At 44.4% G+C, this 26,582-nt stretch overlaps 2 protein-coding genes across 2 annotated transcripts in view; both read left to right on the top strand.

Annotated features, from left to right (window-relative positions):
• The first annotated feature begins 2,823 nt into the window (after positions 1 to 2,823).
• LOC120826755 (uncharacterized) lies at positions 2,824 to 6,685 on the top strand. The gene is made up of 2 exons (XM_040189297.2): positions 2,824 to 2,994; positions 4,415 to 6,685. Exons 1-2 carry the CDS (start codon positions 2,973 to 2,975, stop codon positions 6,361 to 6,363), a joined length of 1,971 nt encoding a protein of 656 aa, XP_040045231.2. The 5' UTR covers positions 2,824 to 2,972; the 3' UTR covers positions 6,364 to 6,685.
• Positions 6,686 to 8,655: 1,970 nt separating this feature from the next.
• The window catches only part of LOC120826748 (uncharacterized), a 28,143-nt gene continuing 10,216 nt past the window's right edge, over positions 8,656 to 26,582 (top strand). Inside the window, exons 1-4 of the mRNA XM_040189267.2 lie at positions 8,656 to 8,674; positions 20,697 to 20,829; positions 22,533 to 22,622; positions 22,939 to 23,108. Of these exons, the coding sequence (XP_040045201.2) occupies positions 20,769 to 20,829; positions 22,533 to 22,622; positions 22,939 to 23,108 (321 nt within the window). The 5' untranslated portion in view covers positions 8,656 to 8,674; positions 20,697 to 20,768. The remainder of the gene's footprint in view (positions 8,675 to 20,696; positions 20,830 to 22,532; positions 22,623 to 22,938; positions 23,109 to 26,582) is intronic.

Genomic DNA, 26,582 nt, shown 5'->3' with positions numbered 1-26,582 from the left:
CCGGGACGAGAATAAAGGCGTGCGATCTCCCTCGAGGCCCCAAACGAACCACCTAACAGGCATCACTACGGGTATAATGATGCCTCTGACATATCTAATGCAACTTAATATCCCTAGTTACTTTGCACTCATTTGCGATCATGAGCGTTTAAACCGGCAGTGTTACTTGTGCAAGTGAGCTCATTTTAATAGTTCCCCCCACAACCTGAAGCATTGTGCTGACCAGCTGTCTCCGGTGTTCACTGACATGTCCTCCTGGACCCCCTGTAGTTCGCCTACAGAGCACACAGGTCTGTAGACGATGCTGTCAACAAGGTCCTCCACTACATCCTCCAGCATCTGGACTCCCCAGGAACCTACGCCAGGATCCTGTTTGTGGACTTCAGCTCTGCTTTTAACACCATCATCCCGTCTCTGCTGCAGGACAAACTCTCCCAGCTGCACCGCCCGACTCCACCTGCAAGTGGATCACAGACTTCCTGTCTGACAGGAAGCAGCACGTAAAGCTGAGAAACATGTCTCAGCCTCTCGGACCATCAGCACCGGTTCCCCCCAAGGCTGCGTTCTTTCCCCTCTGCTCTTCTCCCTGTACACCAACAGCTGCACCTCCAGGCACCAGTCCGTCAAGCTCCTGAAGTTTGCGGATGACACCACCCTCATTGGACTGATCTCTGGTGGGGACGAGTCCGCCTACAGGTGGAGTCTGATCATCTGGTGTCGTGGTGCAGTCAGAACAACCTGGAGCTCAACCGCGAGCTAAAACAGACGTAGCCGACCCCTCTCACCCCGACAAAACCTGTTTGTGCCCCTTCCATCTGCAGGAGGCTGAGGTCCATCAGGACTAAGACCTCCCGCCACACCAACAGCTTCTTCCCGTCGGCAGTCGGGCTCATCAACAGAGCCGGTCCCCCACTGACTGACTCTGACATCCCACCGGTCACTCCTTCACACTGCACACGTCACTTTACTGTCATTTCTCACTCGTCACTTTGTCACTTGTTCGATAGTGCACTTTATTTTTTTTTCCCTTTATTCTTATTTTATACTAACCCATAGCCTTATTCTACTAACCCATTGCATTAGCACTTTACTTTCCTTGTGCACTGCTGTCTTGTTGTCTATTTGCACCAACCGCCAAGACAAATTCCTTGTAAAATGACATATTTTGGCAATAAATGTTTCCTGATTCTGAAGAGACAAACCAAACTCCAACCTCATATTTCATCAGTGCCACTACATCCTGAGGTGTAGAGTGAGTGACACTTCCTTCTTCAGGGTCCATTTCTTTTAATGAAGTGTAAAATTAATTGTCATCATACACTTTTTAAATACAGAGTTAAATTGACTCTGAGATTCAATTTGAACTCTAAGCTGGTATTTATATTGTCCCAATCTTGTCAGTGTTAAATCAACACTCAACGTGTTCAGGACCACAGAGAGCCTTCACATCTTCAGACTAAAGACACACTCTACCTCCACTAACACACTAACTGCAGCACTTACATTGGACTTATAATGGTTCTTATCTACAGCAAGTTGTACATCGGCTTATTTGATGAAATTGCACTTTCTTGTTTCTGTATAGTTGTAGTTGCTAGATTAAAATAGTGATAAGCTTAAAAGCAGAAATGACATTTCTGCAACCTTTATTTCTATATTTAATATGTTGTATTGATTGCTCATTTATTTTTAAATCCTGCTTGACACCCGATGCTAAATGAAGTAGTTGTCTGCGTTGCAACAGTTCTTTCTTCTTAGGAAGGTTCCTCACTGAATGAAGTGAAGTGGTGGAAGTGGCGCCATGATAATACATAATACACAAGATATATATATAAAGGCTAGATGTCTCGTTGCCGGCCAACGGAGTAGAAGGTCCGCACATGGCGGCCATCTTGGTACAGGCAGCTCGCTCACCCATAACACTGTTGGTGATACATGTCCTTAATAACCAGAACGTGTTCAATTTTCAGCCGATTGTAAACGGTTTGGTTTGTTATAAACGTCAGAGCCGTAGTTATGACTCTGAATTCTTATTATAACCATGGGGTTTCATATAAAAATAACAATTAAACATAGGTGCGATACATAAATCAATATATAGGCTACAAAAACTCATGCCATACAGAATGGCATCATGAGATCTATATACTTTTATAATGGGAATATTACTAATATAATAAAGTATGAAAAGCCACGGTATGCAGTATCATACATACATCTCTGTACAGGGTGGTTCAACATGCAGAATTTCTTAATGTATATTTGTAAAGGGAAATCTTATTCTATTTTTATGCGTGTTTGTAGCCGCTGTCACTCAACTGAATTATTCTAACCATCTTTCTTTGACGCCGTGACGTTTTCCACAGAGGAATAGTCATTAACGATGAACTTTCGGTATTTTTTTGTTCTTTTCGAAACAAGGGAGAATCCTGAGGAGGAAGACAGACGCGATTTGACGATAAGATGCGACGTGAGACGCTGTGAGTGACGGACCGTGTGTGTCGTTACACACGCAGACACACAAACAACCAGGTTCAAAGTAAAACTTTATTAACAAGGCTGCAACATGAACCAGTTATGCTAACAGTTACTCACATGATCATCTTTTCTACGTCATGGCCGAATGAAACGTCACTATTTAAATATTGCCGCCGCAAGGAATTGTGGGACGGAATTATCGGCAGTGAGTTCTACTATTTACACTACTTGTGAGTCATGTCACTCAGCGAGGAACCTTCCCAATTCAGCCCCGACCTGCTGCTGTGAAGCTAGAGGAGCGCACCGACGGCAGCTGGTAGTCCTTCCGGGTCTGCGCGGCTCTTCGATGTGCGGCTGTGTTAGCATGTACGGCTGTGTTAGCATGTGCGGCTGTGTTAGCATGTCCCACTGCGGCTCGCGCTCATCTCATTGGACGTTTGGACACAACAATACCCGGATGTGAGGAGGAGATCGGTGTGGGTTTAAGGGCCGACATGGAGCTGCGGGGAGAAGCAGGTTGGTTTTCTTGCTTTACTGACTGTCGTCCGTGCTAAGCTAACGTTAGCTACAGCGTCCACATACAGCCTGTTAGCAGCTAACAGCCAGCTCCTGCTAACAGCCCTCACTGCGTGTTGAGGATCGATTATTGTCTTCATGAGGCTTTTTGTATCTTCCTGTTTGAGGAAACACTGGAGCAAAGTAACGAAGTGCGATTACTCCTCACGCGCTAATAACACGCACTTAAGTGAGTCCGTTCTCCGCTGTTTCATACTTCTACTGTGACTTTATACTAGTAGCACATTGAGTTCTTACAGGTAGTGTTAGTAGTAGTACCAAGTTTACCTTCTCGGTTGTAGCAGTGTCTTGTCTCATAAACTTAACACTTCTGATACTACTTATACTAATAGCACTAAAATTACAACTGCTTTTACTAGTCAGTCATTTGTAGCCAATGTAGCATGTAACATACACGAGTTGATGAACCATTTCTCTCCATTTCAACATATAATGATGAAGTGCAAAAAATAAGCAGCGGTCAGACGGGCAGCAAGAGTTCAGCGTCCCAACAAAGGGCCGAAGAGACGCTGCAAAGCCCAGTTCATGCTTCTGCAAGGAAACGCAAGACCCCCCTGCGTGTCCCCTGCGTGTCCCCTGCGTGTCCCTTGCGTGTCCCTTACGTGTCCCCTGCGTGTCCCCTGCGTGTCCCTTGCGTGTCCCTTACGTGTCCCCTGCGTGTCCCTTGCGTGTCTTTTCACGCCTCCTTGCGTGCGTCGACCCATTTTTCTAGACCAGCGTGTAAAGCGACGCAGCGTCCTGCAGCAGCAGGCTGTGATTGGTCTCTGACTACGTCCTTTAGAGTCTCACGTCTCCGTTTTCACAGCACAATATGGCCGTTATTAAAAGGAAGAACGTTTACGAGAGAATGGATCAGAGTGAAGAGCTTTTAAATATGAGCGCTTGTACAAGCCGTCATTGGCGGACTATGAGGACGCCGGATGGCCTCTGATTCATGGAGGGAGATCTCCACGAACGAGGGGGACAAAGTCGTGGAGGAAAATACGGGACAAATGTGTCCTTGATGAAAAGCAGCAGTGTGGATGCACGGGGCAATAAAGTCTATGATCAATAAATAAAGCAACCAGCGACTTCCACACACAAAGACGTGACTCTCCAGGTCGTCTTCAACAAAAGCTCCTCTGTGCAGCCCTTCAACACACAACCAGGGATGTTGTCCGGGCCTGTTGCCTTGCAGGTGTTGATAGTCATGCTAATCTATGTGTTTGTGATTTATAAATCCGTTATAGAGGTAAGATATTTTGAGTAAAATGAGTTCTTATGAATTAAATTGGCATTAGTGATCACGCTAAGATTGTAATATTAGGGTCTCAACTATGTTAACATTAACTCTCCTAAATGTGTTTCCTGATTCCTACAGACGTCCAGATGTTGGTGGTTAAAGAAGAGAAGCAGGAGTGGAGCTCCAGCTTAGACCAGGAGGACCCAGAGCTCCCCCACATTAAAGAGGAGCAGGAGGACTCAGAGCCCCCCCACATTAAAGAGGAGCAGGAGGAACTCTGCACCAGTCAAGAGGCAGAGAGGCTCCAACGGCTGGAGCAGGCGGATATCACCGAGTTCATCTTCACGCAAGTGAAGAGTGAAGATGATGAAGAGGAAGTTCAGTCCTCACAGCTTCATCAGAAACAAACTGAACTGATGGAGAGAGAAGGTGATGGAGAGGACTGTAGAGGACCAGAACTGGACAGGAACTCAAATCTAGATAGTCTTCCACAACCAGATACTCATGAGAAGACTGAACCGTCCTCTGAACATGAGGACAGTGTTGACGTCGAGTTTTGGAAAGAGACCAGGAAACACCAGTCAGGGTTTACGTACCAGAGAAATAGAAAAGTCTCCGTGGATGATGGATTTAAAGGCAGCAAGAAACCATTCAGCTGCTCTGATGACAGGACTGAACCTGAACCCATGGCTGATGACGAAGGTGATGGTGATCAATCTCCATCAGGTTCAAAGCTTCTTAAAAGTGAGCAGGTCTTTGTCAGAGATCCAGGATGTAACACCGACATGAAACCTTCCATCTTCTCTGATTGTCACCAAAGATCTGAGTGCGGTCTCACTCTGCCGGCCCACGGGAACCCCCCTGCGGGAGAGAAACCATTTGGCTGCTCCCTTTGTAGTCAAATATTTGACAAGCAGGAAAGCTTACATTCTCACATGAAGCGTCATATTGGGGAGAAACCTTTCCGCTGCTCAGTATGTAACACGGACTGTGGTGACAGCGAGGCTTTAGTTCAGCACATGAGGATCCACACAATGCAGATGCGGTTTAATTGCACAATTTGTGGTGAAGAGTTTGCGTGGAGGAGACATCTGACCAAACATGTGGAAGTCCACAAAATCTACAGATGCAGTGTGTGTGAGCAGAGATTCACTTGGTGTAAACAGCTCAAAGATCATAGATGTGTTGGCCGTCGTTTCTCAAAGCTTCGTTACCCTCAAACCGAGGAGAACAAAGATGCAGACCCTCCAGCCAGCAGATCAACTGACCACATGAAAGCAGAAGCTGATGGAGAGGACTGTGGAGGTAGAGAACCTGACAGAAACTCCGGTTCAGATACTGTTCAAGGGATAGGAGACTCCTCTGAACCTGAGACTGATGACAGTGATGACTGGAAGAAGACTAAGGAACCTCAGGAACCTCAGCCAGGTTCAGTATGTGGTGCAGGAGAGAAACCACTGAGTTGCTCAGAGTGTGGGAAAAGATTTAGGAAAAAGACACATCTAAAGATACACCTGAGATCTCACACAGGAGAGAAACCGTTCAGCTGCTCCGTTTGCAAGAAATGCTTTTCACAGAGTGGAAACTTACAAAAGCACATGAGAATCCACACTGGGGAGAAACTATTCAGCTGCTCTGAGTGCGGGAAACGAGTTGGCTCCCAGGAAAGTCTGAAGAAACACAAGAGAGTTCACACAGCAGAGAGGATATTCAAATGTTCAGTGTGTTGTAAAAGATTTCCTGGCAAGTGCAACTTGAATGAACACATGAAAAAACATACAGAAGAGAAGAGATTCAGCTGTAGCGTCTGTTGCCAAAATTTCACTTGGTTTTATCAGCTGAGGAAACATAAGTGCGTCGGCCATCAGTCCCTACAGCTTCAACAAGGTCAGGCTGAGGACAGAGAGGCGGAACCACCAGCCGGCAGCTCAACTGAAGCAATGAAAACAGAAGTTGATGGAGAGGCCTTTGGGGAACCAGACAGAAACTTGGGTCCAGAACCTGTTGACAAGACTGCAGACTCCTCCGAGCCTGAGACTGATGACAGTGATGATTGGAATGACACCACAGACGGGTTTAAACTTTAAGCACAAAGGTTCTGGCTGGTGAACTTACACCTTATTTATTGTGTTCGTACTAAAATGTCTTGCTTCAGACCTCCGAGTCATCAGACTGAGGAGAACAGAGAAGCAGAACCTCAGCTGAATACATGAAAGGAACAATAACAATTACTTTTCATCATACATCGCTACGTTACACTTTGTGGAAAATTATTTTTTTACAGTTTGATGAAACTGTTTTACAAGCTGCATCATATTTGTGTGACCGTACACAGAATTCCTGGATTGGTATGTTTTTAGTACAACAAGGGAATGTAACTTTTTAAATAAACCACAAATGTGAATTGTATTAATACTTAAATGTAACCTGTTGTCAACAACGGAACACTGTGGAGCAGGTGTCCCCAACCTTTTTTCCCTCATGGACCGTTTTCATGTTAGACAACATTTCATGGAGGTAACACTCGGGAAATGTGTCAAGAGGGATGAGCGCACGCCATTAAGACATAATCTGGTCCATTTTCAAAATAAAACATTTTTCATAAAAAAGTCGAATGACAAAAAGAAAAGGTATTCTTTATGTGGTTGGGCACCCCGCTGTAGAGAGAAGAATGACTGTCACAGGTAAACCCAACTTCTGAAGTAAAATAGATTACAACAAAAATAAATTCATAATAATGTGTCAATGAAATAAAACTGGCACCATTGTAAAATAGAATATGTCATTAAGTATTTGTTAAAATACAAAATGTATAAAAAGTACAGCTGTCAACATTAACACATTAATCTATGTGATTAATGTGGCCGAGATTAATGCTATAAAATATTTCAACACGTTTTCTTCCGGTGTGTGAGAACATTTGGTTGGTTAAGTTTAGTTTTGTTGTTGAGCAGAAAGGAAAGAGAGTAAGAAACAATTTGTGTCTTGTTGTCTAGCGTCAAAAGCTCTGCAAGCCTCACACACTCCACCAGGCTGTGATTGGTCTCTGACTACGTCCTTTAGAGTCTCACGTCTCCGTTTTCACAGCACAATGCGGCCGTTATTAAAAGGAAGAACGTTTACGAGAGAACGGATCAGATTGAAGAGCTTTTAAATATGAGCGCTTGTACAAGTCGTCATTGGCGGACTATGAGGACGCCGGATGGCCTCTGATTCATGGAGGGAGATCTCCACAAACGAGGGGAACAAAGTCGTGGAGGAAAATACGGGACAAATGTGTCCTTGATGAAAAGCAGCAGTGTGGATACACGGGGCGATAAAGTCTATGATCAATAAATAAAGCAACCAACGACTTCCACACACAAAGACGTGACTCTCCAGGTCGTCTTCAACAAAACACGTGACTCCACCTGTTGTTCTGGAGGTGAATCGCTCTGCAACACACGCGAGACTTTACAACCAGGAAGTGAAACCAGCGCGTCGACGCAACGGTGCGTAAAGACCAGTGATGGGCAAGTTACTGAAAATGAGTATTTAGTTACAGTTACTAGTTACTTTTTTTAAAGGTAATTGAATTGCTTACCAGTTACTGTGTATCAAAATTAACTAGTTACTCTGGAAAGTAACTTTTAGGTTACTTTTATGTCTGCTTTTTAAACGTAATGGATATAAATACTGAACAGTCAGGTTTTTAAGACCTATTTATTGTAATCAACAGGGCAACAGGCCTTCGAATCAAGCAATAGTACCGTCCTTTTTAATACTTAATACAAAATAACAGTTTGAGGCGTTTGCCTGAAGGCAACTGACTCGACAGTTGACAGGATGCATCTCATCTCCAACACAGCGAGCGACCAGCTCTGCCGGTTCATCGTGTGAAGAGGAGCTCGGTTGTTCGCGTGGAGCCGCCGGCAGCATCCTGCGCTCTGTCCTCACGAGCGACGCGATGCTGTTTACGTGCACGTGCGCGACTATTCTGTGACGCACAGCTGTTTAGTGCTGACAGGCAGCTGTTTACTTACTATTTGCCGGCCCGAGAGTAACGCGAGTAACGGACTCATTTCAATTTCAGTAATTGTAACTGCGTTAATTTATTTAAAAACATACGTCGTTACATGCTCGTTAACGCTAAAAGTAGTGGAATTACAGTAATGCGTTACTTTGTAACTATAAATCTATAAATGCTATTTTGCGGTTTTATTATGAAGGCTAGAGGAGCGTAGCGGAGGGAGTGTTAGTCCTTCCGGGTCTCCGCAGTCCGTCTTCTTGGAGCTCATTTAGCATCTCCGACTGTGTCTCGCGCTCATCTCATTGGACATTTGGACACAACAATACCCGGATGTGAAGAGGAGATCGGTGTGGTTTTAAGGGCCGACATGGAGCTGCGGACAGAAGCAGGTTGGTTTTCTTTCTTTACTGACAATGTCGTCCGTGCTAAGCTAACGTAAGCTACAGCCTGTTAGCAGCTAACAGCTAGCTCCTGCTAACAGCCCTCACTGTGTGTTGAGGTTGATTATTCCTCTCAATAGGCTGCACCCTCACGAGGACCTTCTGGTCATCGTGGGTTGGTCCTCCAACGGCCGCGAGCTGAACCTGAAATAGGACAGTCTGGACTACAGGGGACTTCCTGTTTGCCTCATTAGCTTTTTCTGTGCCGCTCCTGTTGCCTAGCAACCTGCTGCGCTAAAACCCGAAGACGCTTGTAAAACGCAAATAAAAAAGGCAATCTTCTTGTTTAATTTGATGTAGCACAATATGCTTCACATCCACAGCATGATGTATGTCAGGCTGAGAGAAAAATAAATTAAAATCTGTTAAACCCAACCTTTAGCTAAAAGTAATATCATCTGATGCCAGAGGACATCAATCAATCAATACAGTAAAATAAACACAGCAGAACACATTTATTAATTTGTGTGCACAGTAGTGAGGCAACTATACCTTATTTTTGAAATCAATTATTCAACTAATGTAATTATTTCCCTATGGCAAATTAAATTAATGGCTCAAAATGTTGACATTTCAACTTCAAATGTATGTGAGTGTGGCCCCTGTGAGGTGTCTTCTTGCTAATGTTAATGACAACCCAATGTCAAGGATTTAAAATGAGGCACACATTTTATATCCTCAATTCTACCGAGCACGGAATGCTTATACAATGATCGTATGGTGGAATGAACTGAAATAAAACAAACATAACTGCACAAGAAATACAAAGGAACATATAACCCAAAATATATACAGATGAATCAACTGTACATACTGTAACCTACCTGTTAATAACGACAGACACAAAAGAAACTGGATCACGTGCCTGGATAAAACGGACATTATCACACACAATAAAACATACACAACATATCATTAACTAATAACAACATGGCAAACTTAAACAAAGACAACAGACATGACAATAATTAAGCTAGCCACACCATAAATGAATAGTTGAAGTAAATGAAGTAAACATTGTCCACGGACATAAAAAAGCACGTCACCTCATTTTAAATCCTCAATTCCACAGAGGATTACCCACAATCCTCCCTGTCTTTTTGGTCCATACATGTACCACTTTGTAGCAGCAGGTGACGTAGTTCAGCCATTTCTGCAGGAATTATATCAAACCATTTTAACTATGTTACGTGAGTAACATGTAATACAAATGTAATCAGTATAAATACATTATGTAGTGATACAAATTAAACTGCAAATTAAGTTTTAAACTAGTAATCAAGCCTCTGTGAGTGACAAGCATGTTGAGGATGCTCTGTCAGCACAAAACACACAGAGCTTTAATTATCACCTTGTAGGCTATAGTTTCATGATACAGTAGATCTCTGGTAATTGTGTTGATATGAAATTATTTTTTACACAATCTTTTGTTTTGAAGAAGGCTTTGTGGAGATTAACCATTCAGAACGAACAAAAAGACAATTCACTGATTCACATTGCATTTAACAAGCTGAAAGCGCATCAGCAAGCATCCTCCACCAGACGTTCTGTTTACCAACATGTAAGTGTAAGCTTCACGATAAGTTAACAAGGATTGCGTTACTTTAGTTAACTCAGACCCATGAGGCTCCAGGACCCTCACCTTTTAAATGTCCCTGCGTTGATGTAGTGCAATGTAGTTAGTTTATAATCACACTAAACTAAATGTAGAGTTAGTTCATAATCACACCACAAAGTTCCGGTACTGACATAAAAAGGGATATTTTAGCCTCATAACTGTGATCCATTTCTGACAAGGTACAAAATGTGAAACTGCTTACTACGCTTACTGCTTACTACGCTTACTGCGCTTACTACGCTTACTGCGCTTACTGCTTACTGCGCTTACTGCTTACTACGCTTACTGCTTACTGCGCTTACTGCTTACTACGCTTACTACGCTTACTGCTTACTACGCTTACTGCGCTTACGCTTACTGCTTACTGCGCTTACTGCTTACTACGCTTACTGCGCTTACTGCGCTTACTACGCTTACTACGCTTACTGCGCTTACTGCGCTTACTACGCTTACTGCTTACTGCGCTTACTGCGCTTACTGCGCTTACTACGCTTACTGCTTACTACGCTTACTACGCTTACTGCTTACTACGCTTACTGCTTACTACGCTTACTGTGCTTACTGCGCTTACTGCTTACTACGCTTACTGCCTACTGCGCTTACTGCTTACTACGCTTACTGCGCTTACTGCTTACTACGCTTACTGCGCTTACTGCTTACTACGCTTACTACGCTTACTGCGCTTACTGCGCTTACTGCTTACTACGCTTACTGCTTACTACGCTTACTGCTTACTGCGCTTACTACGCTTACTGCTTACTACGCTTACTGCTTACTACGCTTACTGCTTACTACGCTTACTGCGCTTACTACGCTTACTGCTTACTACGCTTACTGCTTACTACGCTTACTGCGCTTACTACGCTTACTGCTTACTACGCTTACTGCTTACTACGCTTACTGCTTACTACGCTTACTGCCTACTACGCTTACTGCGCTTACTGCTTACTACGCTTGCTGCTTACTACGCTTACTGCCTACTACGCTTACTGCTTACTGCGCTTACTGCGCTTACTGCTTACTACGCTTACTGCTTACTACGCTTACTGCCTACTACGCTTACTACTTACTACGCTTACTGTGCTTACTGCTTACTGCGCTTACTACGCTTACTGCGCTTACTGCGCTTACTACGCTTACTACGCTTACTGCGCTTACTACGCTTACTACGCTTACTGCGCTTACTACGCTTACTGCTTACTACGCTTACTGTGCATACTGCTTACTGCGCTTACTGCTTACTACGCTTACTACGCTTACTGCTTACTACGCTTACTGCTTACTGCGCTTACTGCCTACTACGCTTACTGCTTACTACGCTTACTGCGTTTACTGCCTACTACGCTTACTGCGCTTACTGCTTACTACGCTTACTACGCTTACTACGCTTACTACGCTTACTACGCTTACTACGCTTACTGCCTACTGCGCTTACTGCTTACTGCGCTTACTGCTTACTACGCTTACTGCGCTTACTGCTTACTACGCTTACTACGCTTACTACGCTTACTGCTTACTACGCTTACTACGCTTACTGCTTACTGCGCTTACTGCCTACTACGCTTACTGCTTACTACGCTTACTGCGTTTACTGCCTACTACGCTTACTGCGCTTACTGCTTACTACGCTTACTACGCTTACTACACTTACTACGCTTACTGCCTACTGCGCTTACTGCTTACTGCGCTTACTGCTTACTACGCTTACTGCGCTTACTGCGCTTACTGCCTACTACGCTTACTGCGCTTACTGCTTACTACGCTTACTACGCTTACTGCTTACTACGCTTACTACCTACTACGCTTACTGCGCTTACTGCTTACTACGCTTACTGCTTACTACGCTTACTGCTTACTACGCTTACTGCTTACTACGCTTACTGCGCTTACTACGCTTACTGCTTACTACGCTTACTGCCTACTACGCTTACTGCGCTTACTGCTTACTACGCTTACTGCGCTTACTACGCTTGCTGCTTACTACGCTTACTGCGCTTACTACGCTTGCTGCTTACTACGCTTACTGCCTACTACGCTTACTGCTTACTGCGCTTACTGCTTACTACGCTTACTACGCTTACTACTTACTACGCTTACTGTGCTTACTGCTTACTGCGCTTACTACGCTTACTACGCTTACTGCGCTTACTACGCTTACTGCTTACTACGCTTACTGTGCTTACTGCTTACTACGCTTACTACGCTTACTACGCTTACTGCTTACTGCGCTTACTGCCTACTACGCTTACTGCTTACTACGCTTACTGCGTTTACTGCCTACTACGCTTACTGCGCTTACTGCTTACTACGCTTACTACGCTTACTACGCTTACTGCTTACTACGCTTACTGCTTACTACGCTTACTACGCTTACTACGCTTACTACGCTTACTGCTTACTACGCTTACTGCTTACTGCTTACTACGCTTACTGCTTACTGCGCTTACTGCTTACTGCGCTTACTGCTTACTGCGCTTACTGCTTACTGCGCTTACCGCTTACTGCGCTTACCGCTTACTACGCTTACTACGCTTACTGCTTACTACGCTTACTACGCTTACTGCTTACTACGCTTACTACGCTTACTACGCTTACTGCTTACTGCGCTTACCGCTTACTGCGCTTACCGCTTACTACGCTTACTACGCTTACTGCTTACTACGCTTACTGTTTAGTACGCTTACTATGCTTTGTCCTGAATCAATTACAAGTTTAGACTCCGTTCTCTATTAAAGGGACGGTATTGAGGTAGTATTCAGCTGAACACTGTTGCTGTTTTTTTACCCTGTAGATGAAGATCAACGTATAAATTAATATAAATTAAACAGTCCAATAATAATAGAACCTAAAGGCAATTGTTTGGATCAATTCAGTTTCTTAAGGGCATATCCTGTTGTGAGGAGCTATTTTCTTACAGTTCCTATAAGAAACTGCTAATAACAAGGTATCTGATTTCAGTTTTTTTGCGCTTTGGATCCCATCCAAGTGCCGTATTGTTCGAGAGAAGACCGACTTCTCTACGACAACTTCCACTGAAACTTGTACAATCGGGTCTCATTTAATTCTCATTTAATCTTTTATTATGATGGAATTATTATTTTGAATTAAATAAAAAAACAATAATACAACGTCATACAAATCGAGTTCCTCCATTTTCTTTCCAAAATGTGTGTTTCCTCTAGAGGTCCAGCAGCTGTTGGTGGTTAAAGAAGAACATCATGAGTGGAGTCCCAGTCTGGACCAAGAGGAACCAGAGCCCCCCCACATTAAAGAGGAGGAGCTTCAAGGGCTGGAGGAGGCTGACATGAAGGTCTCATTCACTGTTGTGAAGAGTGAAGGTGATGAAGAGGAAGCTCAGTCCTCACAGCTTCATCAGAGACAAACTGAACCGATGGAGACAAAAGGTGATGGAGAGGACTGTGGAGGACCAGAACCAGAAAGGAATTCAAGTCCAGATACTGAGACTTCAGACTTTGAATCTCAGCCTGACAAAGACTGGAAGGATCCTGTAAGAAAAGCCTTCAGCTGCTCTGTGTGCGCCAAAACATTTAAACGGAGAGGGAATCTGAACATACACATGAGGACTCACGTGGGAGTGAAACCCTTCGGCTGCTCCCTGTGTAGTAAAAGGTTCACTCAGAAAGCAGGTCTGGACTATCACCTGAAAATCCACACCGGAGAGAAACCGTTCAGCTGCTCCCTCTGTGGTAAAAGCTTTCGACACAAAGGAGCACTTACGTCTCACATGGCGAGGCACTCGGAGGTGAAACCATTCTCTTGCGGCATCTGCAACAAAAGATTCGGGACTGAGTCGCAGCTCCAAGTCCACAAGTGCGTGGGTGAGCGCCCGCGGTTCCTCCGGGGCCGAGCAGGCCGATGTGGCGAGCCCTTGAGCTGCTCGGAGTGTGATGCGACATTTCCCAACAACTACCTCCTGATGACCCATGAAAGGATGCACAGAGGAAAGAAGCTGTTCACCTGCGGCGTCTGCGGCCAGAAGCGTCAGTTCAGCTCCCATTTGGCAATACACATGAGAACCCACACCGGGGAGAAACCGTTCAGATGCTCTGTGTGCGGCAAAAGATTCTCCCAGAGGGGAATCATGTCGCAACACATGGCGGTCCACTCAGGGGTGAAGCCGTTCAGCTGCGCCGTCTGTGGCAGGAGATTCTTTTGGCATTTTCAGATCAAGAAACACAAGTGTCTCGAGGAGCTCTGTCGATTCAAAGGAGCAGTCTTTAATGGAGGGGACTGTGACCGAGAAGAGGCAGCAGGCAGCTCAGATCCGGTTAGACTCCCAAAACCAGGTACCAATAAAGACACAAAGCCGTCGTCTGTTGAGGACAGTGTTGACGTTGAGTTTTGGACAGAGACCAGGAAACACCAGTCAGGGTTTACGTACCAGAGAAATAGAAAAGTTTCTGTGAATGATGGATTTAAAAGCAGTAAGACACCATTCAGCTGCTCCGATAACAGGACTGAAGCTGAGCCCACGGCTGATGATGGAGGTCATGGTCCAAAGCCTCTAAAAGGTGAGCAGGTCTTTGTGGGTGATCCAGGATTTAACAGCAACATGAAACCTTCCAGCTTCTCTGATCGTCACCGAAGATCTGAAGATGGTCTCACTTTGCTGACCCATGGGAACTCCCCCGTGGGAGGAAAACCATTCGGCTGCTTATTTTGCGGGAAAGGCTCTGCAATGGCGGGATATCTGTCAAGACCCATACCTATCCATATAGGAGAGAGAACGCTCGGCTGTGTAATTTGTCACAAGACATTCTCTCCAGAGTCTGACCCTGTGGGTGACGAGTGCACCAGCGAGCCCTCGCAGCTCTGCGATGACGACGGGTTGGCCGGCGGATACCAGATCCCCGCAGGGTTTAATCCAAAGCACCAGCTGCATGTTCCCATAAGACTCCACACGGGACTGAAGCCGTTTGGTTGCTCGGTTTGTGGTAGAACGTTCGCAGAGCGTGAGAGTTTGCGTTCTCACGTGACGTGTCACACGGCGGAGAAACCTTTCAGCTGCTCAGTGTGCAACACAGGATGCAGTGATAGCGAGGATTTGGTACAGCACATGAGGGTCCACACGAGACAAACACAGTTTAGTTGCACCGTTTGTGGAAAAGAATTTGCATGGAGGAGACATCTGGAAAAACATCTGGAAATCCACTCGCGGGACAAGGTCTACAGCTGCAGATATTTTCAACAAAGATTCAGTTGGCATTATCAGCTGAAGTATCACCAGTGCGTTGGCCATCAGTCCTCACAGCTTCATCAGCGACAAATTGGCGAGTGCAGAGAGGCAGAACCTGCAGAAGGTGACAGAGAGGACTTTGAAGGATCACAACCAGACAGGAACTCCGATCCAGATGAACATCCACAACCATGTGCTGGAGACTCTTCTGAACCGGAGACTGAAGACAGTGCCGACAGTCATTTCTGGGAAGAGAGCTGTGGACGTCTGTCGGGTTTCAATTCTCTGAAAAAGGGTGAAGTCTCTCAGGTCAATGAAACGTTTATCAACCACCACAAAAAAAGTTCTACGGGAGGGGATCCATCAACACGAGTAGGAAGTCCCGACCGGCACATGGACCAAAAGCCCTCCCACATTAAAGAGGAACTGGAGGACCTCTGGACCAGTCAGGAGGGAGAGCAGCTTCAAGGGCTGGAAGAGCGAGACATGAAGATCTCATTCACTCCTGTGAAGAGTGAAGATGATGAAGAGGAAGCTCAGTCCTTACAGCTTCATCAGAGACCAACTGAACAGATGGAGACAGAAGGTAATGGAGAGGACATTGGAGGACCAGAACCAGACAGGAACTCGCGTCCAGAACCAGCTACAGATGATAGTGTTGATAGTGATTTTTGGAAGGAGACCAGAGAACCTCAGTCAGGTTTATACTCTCTGAAAGGTAGTGAGATCTCTGACACAATTATGGAATGTCACGCTGTCAACAAAGATGTCGGAGCGTCAGAGAGCAGCCACAGTGTTGACAGTGATATCTGGAAAGACAATTCTCCGAATGGTGACAAGGTTCCACAAAGTGAAACCAGGTTCACTGTCACAAAACCCTACACCTGCTCTGAGTGTGGGAAACGATTCCACCACAACTACAACCTGAGGAACCACATTAAGTACCACACAGGAGAAAAGGCCTTCTTTTGCTCCATTTGCGGCCTGAAGTGTCTATACAAATCCCACCTGGAGATCCACATGAGGACGCACACCAGGGAGAAACCCTTCCCCTGCTCTGTGTGCGGGAAGAGATACGCGCACAAGGCTAGCATGCAGTCCCACATGGCCGTTCACACCGTGGAGAAGCAGTATGTCTGCGGCGCCTGCGGCCGAGGCTTCGCCTGGTACACAGAGCTGAAGTACCACCAGTGTGCCAGCGAGTCGCTGGCCGGGGGGAAACCGTGTGACCAGGCTTAGTTTTTACAAAGATCAGTTGGCAGTAAAGGATCCGATGAAGCAGTGACGGATCCTTCGAGGAGCTGGAAGTTCTTTTTGCTTTAGAGGGTTGAGAAAGTTAAATAAATGCTCATCAAGATCATTTGTTTTATCTAAGGAAGTATTTTATAAATCTGGTACCATCCAATCACTATAATGTGTGTTAAGCTTCTGACCATTTCTTCTGATGACAATAAACTATGAACCTGTGAACTTCCTGTAGGTCTTGGACAATCGTCACACTCCATTGGTGAATAACCAAATGTTCTCTTTGCTCAGATGAGTGACATTAAAGTGGTGGAGCAGACGGAATCCTGTTTGTTCATAATTTAAACATAAGATGATGTAGAAACGTTTTGTATATGTACTATATATGTATATATGTGTGTGTGTATATATATATATATGTTACACAGCTTAATATCGTATACTATGATATTACTGTCGCAGGCTGATGTCACATAAACATGTCATACAGTAAATCTAACGGCCTTCTGACAATGTTCACATGAGAGTCGGATGCACACACACACACACACACACACCCCGTGTAGACTCACACACACACCCTGTGTAGACTCACACACACACACCCTGTGTAGACTCACACACACACACACACACCCTGTGTAGACACACACACACACACACACCCCGTGTAGACTCTCACGTCGTCCCGAAATGCGTTCAGGAACACTAAACGTCCCTGCTGACACAGTAAAATATAGAAACCATGAGAACACCACCAATTTCCCGTGCCCTTGAGCGAGGCAGCGACCCCCTGAGGACACCACCGACCAGCTGGGAGATGCATGATGGGAAAGAAGTTCATAACAGTTTGTTTAAATTTAGTTTGAGACCAAACCTGAGGCCACGAGTTCAGGGCAGGACCTTCGTTAGTACAATTGTAGCTGAAGCTAATTAATTAACCTTTAGACTTTTCTTCTCAATAGTTTTGTCTTATTATTTCATCCTTGAAAGTGTGCGTATTATTTAGATTAATGTTGAGAGTGAAGAAATCAAAGTGTTATGCTGCTAAAATAGTCATTCAAATGGAAATGCAACTTATTCAAGCAACCGTTAATAATAATAAAGATATGGACGTCTCCTTGTTTGCATTATCTTCTTCTCTTCATTCTTTTAGGTGCCGTCAGTTTCCAGATGGTTTTGTGTGCTTTTTTTGTGTGTCTGTGGTTTAGCGACTGAATCTGTAGGTTTTTAAACTGATGTTTGTCTTTAATCTTCATCATTTATCTGATTAACTCCTGTTTTTCTCTTTTCTGTTGAACACCGTTTCCCACGATGCATTTCATGGCTGCGTTGAACCCTGTAGTGTCTTAAGAAGCCCCTTAATCCTCATGAGTCACTTCCTTCGCTCAAGTAGTGAGTGTTTGTTTTTCCCGCGAATCACTAATTCATGGTTTTAATGAATGATTTCCCTCCCTGACAGAATAAATACTGTTAATCTGGTACCAACATTATTGTGCGACAGGCGTTTTTTTCTCTAGACTTGTGGGAAGGTGGATTTGTTTCTTGTGATGAAGCTAGGCTAGCAGTTTCCCCCTGCTTGCAGTGTTTGTGCTAAGCTACGCTAGTTAGTGCCTCTGTTTTCCTACTTCTGCTGCTCTTATTTTAACATCCAGAGAGGAGACCGGCTCAGGCTGTAATCTGGTTCCAACGGCAGATTAGATCAGATTAAAGACGCAGCGGTTTGTTCACTGAACGTCTGGATTCAAACAGAGCGAGTGGGAGCTTTGGCTTCGGGTCAAAGCGATTACACTGAGCAGGACTGTAATCAGGGTTTTTTCTCTCTGTCAGCAGTGATTTTCAGATTAAAGGTTTTAGTTTCTGGTGGGAGGACGATTTTAAAACCGCTGCTCTCACATGAAAGTTTTGTCTGTTGGGACGTTTTCTGTGCAGGGAAAAGCTCTCGTGTTCAAGACAACAGCGGACTTCCTCCCTTCACACCACACGTCCTGCTGCTGTGTCCACTGAGCGGCGGCATGCTGGGCCTCATTCACAATGCTAATGCTAGTCAGGGGATGCTAGTGTCCCGCTGAGACAAAGTACTCAGGTCAGGTCACGTTTTTTCATAATAGTATTACCACTGATAAAAAGTACTCATGAAGGTGGAAAATACTAAATACTATTCTATAATACGTGTTCCTATTCTTCAACACAATGACATCACAAACACGACTTAAACCAGTTTACCAGTTAACGCTTGCTGAATGTTCATGGATGTCAGAGGTGACTAAATACTGGACTTTATGTTGTAGATTATATTAAATATTACATATTATAATATTTAACCCTATGTGATATAGTTCATGGATATTTCCGATGAGCTGCACCTCCAGAGTGTCGTCGTGGTGTTGAGACTCTTTTCCCATGATGCTCTCTGGTGCTGACATGTTGTTCTGGCATCCCAGAGAAGAACTGTGTTTCGCTCTACGGGAACATACTTTACCCCTGATGACATCACTGATGACATCACTGCAAGGTGCGTTTCCCGACACGCCAAGTGGAGAACAAACAAAATGTGTTTCCCTTCCCGCTGGGTGAAACCAGCCTCTGACCTCCGTGTGATGCAGCTCTGAGGATGAACACAATGTGTGTTGTTGACCGACAGGAAGTGTGAAGTGTGAAAATAAAAGACCTCAGCAGGGAGACTAAAAGAGTGCTGCTGTTAAAGATGTTTGGTTTCCTCCAGGATATCGTTTGTTGTTACATGTTAAAGTTTCATTGTCGATGTTTAACCTGTAATTTGTCTTCTCGGTTTTGATTGGTCAGGCGAGAACGTTGGTCAGTACCAACATTCAGACACTCTGAAGTCAGTTTCTACTAATTAAATTAAAAATGAGCTTCTTACCGTAACCAGGAGACGACCTCTGGTTCAAAGCTTCATGCAGTGACCAGCAGGGGGCGACTCCTCTGCTCCCATAGACGTCTATGAGGAAATGACTCTACTTCTCTGTAGTGACCAGCAGGGGGCGACTCCTCTGCTCCCATAGACGTCTATGAGGAAATGACTCTACTTCTCTGTAGTGACCAGCAGGGGGCGACTCCTCTGCTCCCATAGACGTCTATGAGGAAATGACTCTACTTCTCTGTAGTGACCAGCAGGGGGCGACTCCTCTGCTCCCATAGACGTCTATGAGGAAATGACTCTACTTCTCTGTAGTGACCAGCAGGGGGCGACTCCTCTGCTCCCATAGACGTCTATGAGGAAATGACTCTACTTCTCTGTAGTGACCAGCAGGGGGCGACTCCTCTGCTCCCATAGACGTCTATGAGGAAATGACTCTACTTCTCTGTAGTGACCAGCAGGGGGCGACTCCTCTGCTCCCATAGACGTCTATGAGGAAATGACTCTACTTCTCTGCAGTGACCAGCAGGGGGCGACTCCTCTGCTCCCATAGACGTCTATGAGGAAAGAGGACGGCGCTGAACGGATTCTCATAATCAGTCTGTTGTCTCAGTGTTGTTAGTTTAGGTTCAGGAGAGGATGCTGTTCTGGGTGTAATTACGTTGTTGCTCACCGTGTTTGTTTCAGTGTTGTTACTCGAGCTCAAAGTGAGCGTATTATTCTACATCTATTCTGCCTCCTGTATTTATTTATTTATTCTGTGTTATTCTATTTTCTGTATGTATTCTGTGTCTTATACATTGCTGCTGAATATTATATAAGTCTTTTATATCAGGATAACAATCATTGGATACTAATCAAAACATAAATAACTTCTCTCCTTGTTCCTTTTTTTCTCTCTTTGTCTTTGGGGAACAAACTTGGCAGTAAACCAGAACTCCTCCCCCCTCCTCCCCCCGGCCCCTCCTCCCTCCCCCCCCCCCTCCTCCCTCCCCCCCCCTCCCCTCTTCTCTTTCTGCTGCTCATTCAGGTCTCATTCGGTGATCTCGTCCCTCTTCGTCCCACTTCGTCCCCACGTTCATTCATTCATTCTCTGCTCATCATGTCCAGCTGGAGCCTCCTGTGTGTGTGTCTGTGTGCAGCTTCACTCCTGCTGCCTGCTGGTGAGTCCTCACGCTGTGTGTGTGTGTGTGTGTCTCTGTCACGCTGTGTGTGTGTGTTCATATGTCACTGTGTGTGTGTTCATATGTCACTGTGTGTGTTCATATGTCACTGTGTGTGTTCATATGTCACTGTGTGTGTGTGTCTCTGTCACGCTGTGTGTGTGTGTTCATATGTCATTGTGTGTGTGTTCATATGTCATTGTGTGTGTGTGTGTTGCTCTGTCACACTATGTGTGTGTTGCAGCTTTTTCACTTCCTGTTTGTGTGCAGGTCTGAATAACTACAACTGTTTATCTCCCAGCAGCTAGTTAGCTTAGCATAAAGGCAGCACATAGTAAACGGTGTGTAGTTGGTGCAGCTGCAATGAGTTCAGCAGTGAATCGATCAGTTCAAAGGATCAATGGAGGGAAACTTTCCTGTTTCTTTGGTTCTGTTTCAGCATGATCAATAAATCAATCAATCAGAAATACCATCAATCAATATGTAGCAGCTTTGATGACGTAACTTCATGAAAGTTACTCTTGTTATACAGTTTATTTGAAGAAGAACCAAAAAAGAACAGTGGAACAATCAAAACAAGCGAAGAAGAAAAAGAGCAAGACAAGAAGAAGTTAAATTAAAGAGAAAGAAAAGAACCGTAAAAAAAGAATAGAAAAAGAAAGTGAAAAGAAGTCAAGAAGAAAAAAAAATGGAGGAGGAGAAGAAGGACAATAGAAAGGAGGAGAAGGACAATAGAAAGGAGGAGAAGAAGGACAATAGAAAGGAGGAGAAGAAGGAAAATAGAAAGGAGGAGAAGAAGGACAATAGAAAGGAGGAGAAGAAGGACAATAGAAAGGAGGAGAAGAAGGACAATAGAAAGGAGGAGAAGAAGGACAATAGAAAGGAGGAGAAGAAGGACAATAGAAAGGAGGAGAAGAAGGACAATAGAAAGGAGGAGTATCTGGACACAAACAGTGAAAATGGAAAAGTTGACAATAAAATAAACACACTTCAAACTGGAAGGAGGGAAGGAAGGAGGAAAGGAGTCAAGCGCTCTCCACAGAATGTAATCACAGCTGGTTTCTGTAAAAGTCATGTGACTCACAACAGACGCCTCTTCCTCTTTCCCTTGTCTCCTTTTCCTCCCCTCTTCTGTCCTTCACGCCCTCCCCACCCCGATCTTTCCTTCTCTCTTTTGGTCCCTTACTCTTTTGACCTACACTTCCTTTCCTTCCCTCCCGTGTGTGTGTGTGTGTGTGTGTGTGTGTCTGTGTGTAACAATCGTATCACCTGGTTTTAATTTCCTCCTCCTGCCTCGGTGGGATGAAACTCTGATTGACAGAATGTTAGTGATGTCACTTCCTGTTAACAGTTAACAGACACCCCCTCAGTTCCCATCAACCCCCCTGTGTGTGTGTGTGTGTGTATATGAGTGTGTGTGTGTGTGTGTGTGTGTGTTTCTGTGTGAGTCTGTGTTTGTAATTCCATGTTAAAGAGCTTAGTGTTAACATGTAGCACACATGTTAGCACTCTAAGGTCAAAGGTCGAATCAAGGCACTGACACAGATCAGATTTTACAGATTATGACCGACTGACCTCATTTAGTGTGTGTGTGTGTGTGTGTGTGTGTGTCCGTCTCTACAGAACTTATTATTTGTTTCACGTCCCAGTGGAGCAGCGTGACCCTGAGACGCCATCGTGACGTTCATGACTTGTGTTTTCAGTGGTCCGGGCTCAGTACTACGAGCCCACCGTGCCTCCCGACTACGGCGACTACGGCGACTACAACGTCACCTTCGACTACAGCTTCTACAGTAAGTCCGGTAGAAGGCGTCGGGTCGGTGCTCCTCACCAGAACCACGCTGCTGTTCTAAGGGTTTGTTACCGTGGTGCGTTCACGTGCTCCTCACCAGAACCACGCTGCTGTTCTAAGGGTTTGTTACCGTGGTGCGTTCACGTGCTCCTCACCAGAACCACGCTGCTGTTCTAAGGGTTTGTTACCGTGGTGCGTTCAGGTGCTCCTCACCAGAACCGCGCTGCTGTTCTAAGGGTTTGTTACCGTGGTGCGTTCAGGTGCTCTTCACCAGAACCGCGCTGCTGTTCTAAGGGTTTGTTACGTGGTGCGTTCAGGTAACGCCAGCAGCGAGGACTTGGATCAGTTTAGCAAGCTATTCAAAGACGAAGAGGAGGACACAGAGGGGCGGCGAAAGGACGTGACTGTTACCATGACAACCACCCAAGAAACCACGGAGCGGGGCGGAGTCAATGTTCTAAACGCTGCATCACTTCCGGTTCCTCTGGTAAGAACATCGTCTAACCGTGTGTGAGGTGGGCGGAACCACAGACTTCACTACACGACGAAACAATCAGTGGGGAGGAATGATTGACGTATGGATGTAATGAGTGACGTATGGATGTATTGAGTGACGTATGGATGTAATGAGTGACGTATGGATGTATTGAGTGACGTATGGATGTAATGAGTGACGTATGGATGTAATGAGTGACGTATGGATGTAATGAGTGACGTATGGATGTATTGAGTGACGTATGGATGTATTGATTGACGTATGGATGTAATGAGTCACGTATGGATGTAATGAGTCACGTATGGATGTATTGAGTGACGTATGGATGTAATGAGTGACGTATGGATGTAATGAAACACGTATGGATGTATTGAGTGACGTATGGATGTAATGAGTGACGTATGGATGTAATGAGTGACGTATGGATGTAATGACGTATGGATGTATTGATTGACGTATGGATGTATTGATTGACGTATGGATGTATTGATTGACGTATGGATGTAATGAGTCACGTATGGATGTAATGAGTGACGTATGGATGTATTGAGTGACGTATGGATGTAATGAGTGACGTATGGATGTATTGAGTGACTTATGGATGTATTGAGTGACGTATGGATGTAATGAGTGACGTATGGATGTAATGAGTGACGTATGGATGTAATGACGTATGGATGTATTGATTGACGTATGGATGTATTGATTGACGTATGGATGTATTGATTGACGTATGGATGTAATGAGTCACGTATGGATGTAATGAGTCACGTATGGATGTATTGAGTGACGTATGGATGTATTGAGTGACGTATGGATGTAATGAGTGACGTATGGATGTAATGAGTGACTTATGGATGTATTGAGTGACGTATGGATGTAATGACGTATGGATGTAATGAGTGACGTATGGATGTAATGAGTGACGTATGGATGTATTGAGTGACGTATGGATGTAATGACGTATGGATGTATTGAGTGACGTATGGATGTAATGAGTGACGTATGGATGTAATGAGTGACGTATGGATGTAATGAGTGACGTATGGATGTATTGAGTGACGTATGGATGTATTGATTGACGTATGGATGTAATGAGTGACGTATGGATGTAATGAGTGACGTATGGATGTATTGAGTGACGTATGGATGTAATGAGTGACGTATGGATGTAATGAGTGACGTATGGATGTAATGAGTGACGTATGGATGTAATGAGTGACGTATGGATGTATTGAGTGACGTATGGATGTAATGAGTGACGTATGGATGTAATGAGTGACGTATGGATGTATTGAGTGACGTATGGATGTATTGAGTGACGTATGGATGTATTGAGTGACGTATGGATGTAATGAGTGACGTATGGATGTAATGAGTGACGTATGGATGTATTGAGTGACGTATGGATGTAATGAGTGACGTATGGATGTAATGAGTGACGTATGGATGTAATGAGTGACGTATGGATGTATTGAGTGACGTATGGATGTAATGAGTGACGTATGGATGTAATGAGTGACGTATGGATGTATTGAGTGACGTATGGATGTAATGAGTGACGTATGGATGTAATGAGTGAGGTATGGATGTAATGAGTGACGTATGGATGTAATGAGTGACGTATGGATGTATTGAGTGACGTATGGATGTAATGAGTGACGTATGGATGTAATGAGTGACGTATGGATGTAATGAGTGACGTATGGATGTATTGAGTGACGTATGGATGTAATGAGTGACGTATGGATGTATTGAGTGACGTATGGATGTAATGAGTGACTTATGGATGTATTGAGTGACGTATGGATGTAATGAGTGACGTATGGATGTAATGAGTGACGTATGGATGTATTGAGTGACGTATGGATGTATTGAGTGACGTATGGATGTAATGAGCGACTTATGGATGTATTGAGTGACGTATGGATGTAATGAGTGACGTATGGATGTAATGAGTGACGTATGGATGTAATGAGTGACGTATGGATGTAATGAGTGACGTATGGATGTAATGAGTGACGTAAGGATGTATTGAGTGACGTATGGATGTAATGACGTATGGATGTAATGAGTGACGTATGGATGTAATGAGTGACGTATGGATGTAATGAGTGACGTATGGATGTAATGAGTCACGTATGGATGTAATGAGTCACGTATGGATGTAATGAGTGACGTATGGATGTATTGAGTGACAAATGGATGTAATGAGTGACGTATGGATGTATTGAGTGACGTATGGATGTATTGAGTGACGTATGGATGTAATGAGTGACGTATGGATGTATTGAGTGACGTATGGATGTAATGAGTGACGTATGGATGTAATGAGTGACGTATGGATGTATTGAGTGACGTATGGATGTATTGAGTGACGTATGGATGTATTGAGTGACGTATGGATGTAATGAGTGACGTATGGATGTAATGAGTGACGTATGGATGTATTGAGTGACGTATGGATGTATTAAGTGACGTATGGATGTATTGAGTGACGTATGGATGTAATGAGTGACGTATGGATGTAATGAGTCACGTATGGATGTATTGAGTGACGTATGGATGTATTGAGTGACGTATGGATGTATTGAGTGACGTATGGATGTAATGAGTGACGTATGGATGTAATGAGTGACGTATGGATGTAATGACATATGGATGTAATGAGTGACGTATGGATGTAATGAGTGACGTATGGATGTATTGAGTGACGTATGGATGTAATGAGTGACGTATGGATGTAATGAGTGACGTATGGATGTATTGAGTGACGTATGGATGTATTGAGTGACGTATGGATGTATTGAGTGACGTATGGATGTAATGAGTGACGTATGGATGTAATGAGTGACGTATGGATGTATTGAGTGACGTATGGATGTATTAAGTGACGTATGGATGTATTGAGTGACGTATGGATGTAATGAGTGACGTATGGATGTAATGAGTCACGTATGGATGTATTGAGTGACGTATGGATGTAATGAGTGACGTATGGATGTATTGAGTGACGTATGGATGTATTGAGTGACGTATGGATGTATTGAGTGACGTATGGATGTAATGAGTGACGTATGGATGTAATGAGTGACGTATGGATGTAATGACATATGGATGTAATGAGTGACGTATGGATGTAATGAGTGACGTATGGATGTATTGAGTGACGTATGGATGTAATGACGTATGGATGTATTGATTGACGTATGGATGTAATGAGTGACTTATGGATGTAACGAGTGACGTATGGATGTAACGAGTGACGTATGGATGTATTGAGTGACGTATGGATGTATTGAGTGACGTATGGATGTAATGAGTGACGTATGGATGTATTGAGTGACGTATGGATGTAATGAGTGACGTATGGATGTATTGAGTGACGTATGGATGTAATGAGTGACGTATGGATGTATTGAGTGACGTATGGATGTATTGAGTGACGTATGGATGTAATGAGTG

This window comes from Gasterosteus aculeatus, chromosome 10 (assembly GCF_964276395.1).
Source record: "Gasterosteus aculeatus chromosome 10, fGasAcu3.hap1.1, whole genome shotgun sequence".
In the NCBI taxonomy this organism is placed as follows: Eukaryota; Metazoa; Chordata; class Actinopteri; order Perciformes; family Gasterosteidae; genus Gasterosteus; species Gasterosteus aculeatus.
The sequence above is the reverse complement of the archived record's forward strand: the minus strand, read 5'-3'. Positions and strand labels throughout refer to the sequence as shown.

Excerpts from the sequence above, each read along its gene's own strand:
- LOC120826755 (XM_040189297.2), top strand. The coding sequence starts at position 2,973 with ATGGAGCTGCGGGGAGAAGCAG. Across the intron at positions 2,995-4,414 it reads GGAGCTGCGGGGAGAAGCAG|ACGTCCAGATGTTGGTGGTT; the intron begins GTTGGTTTTCTT and ends TGATTCCTACAG.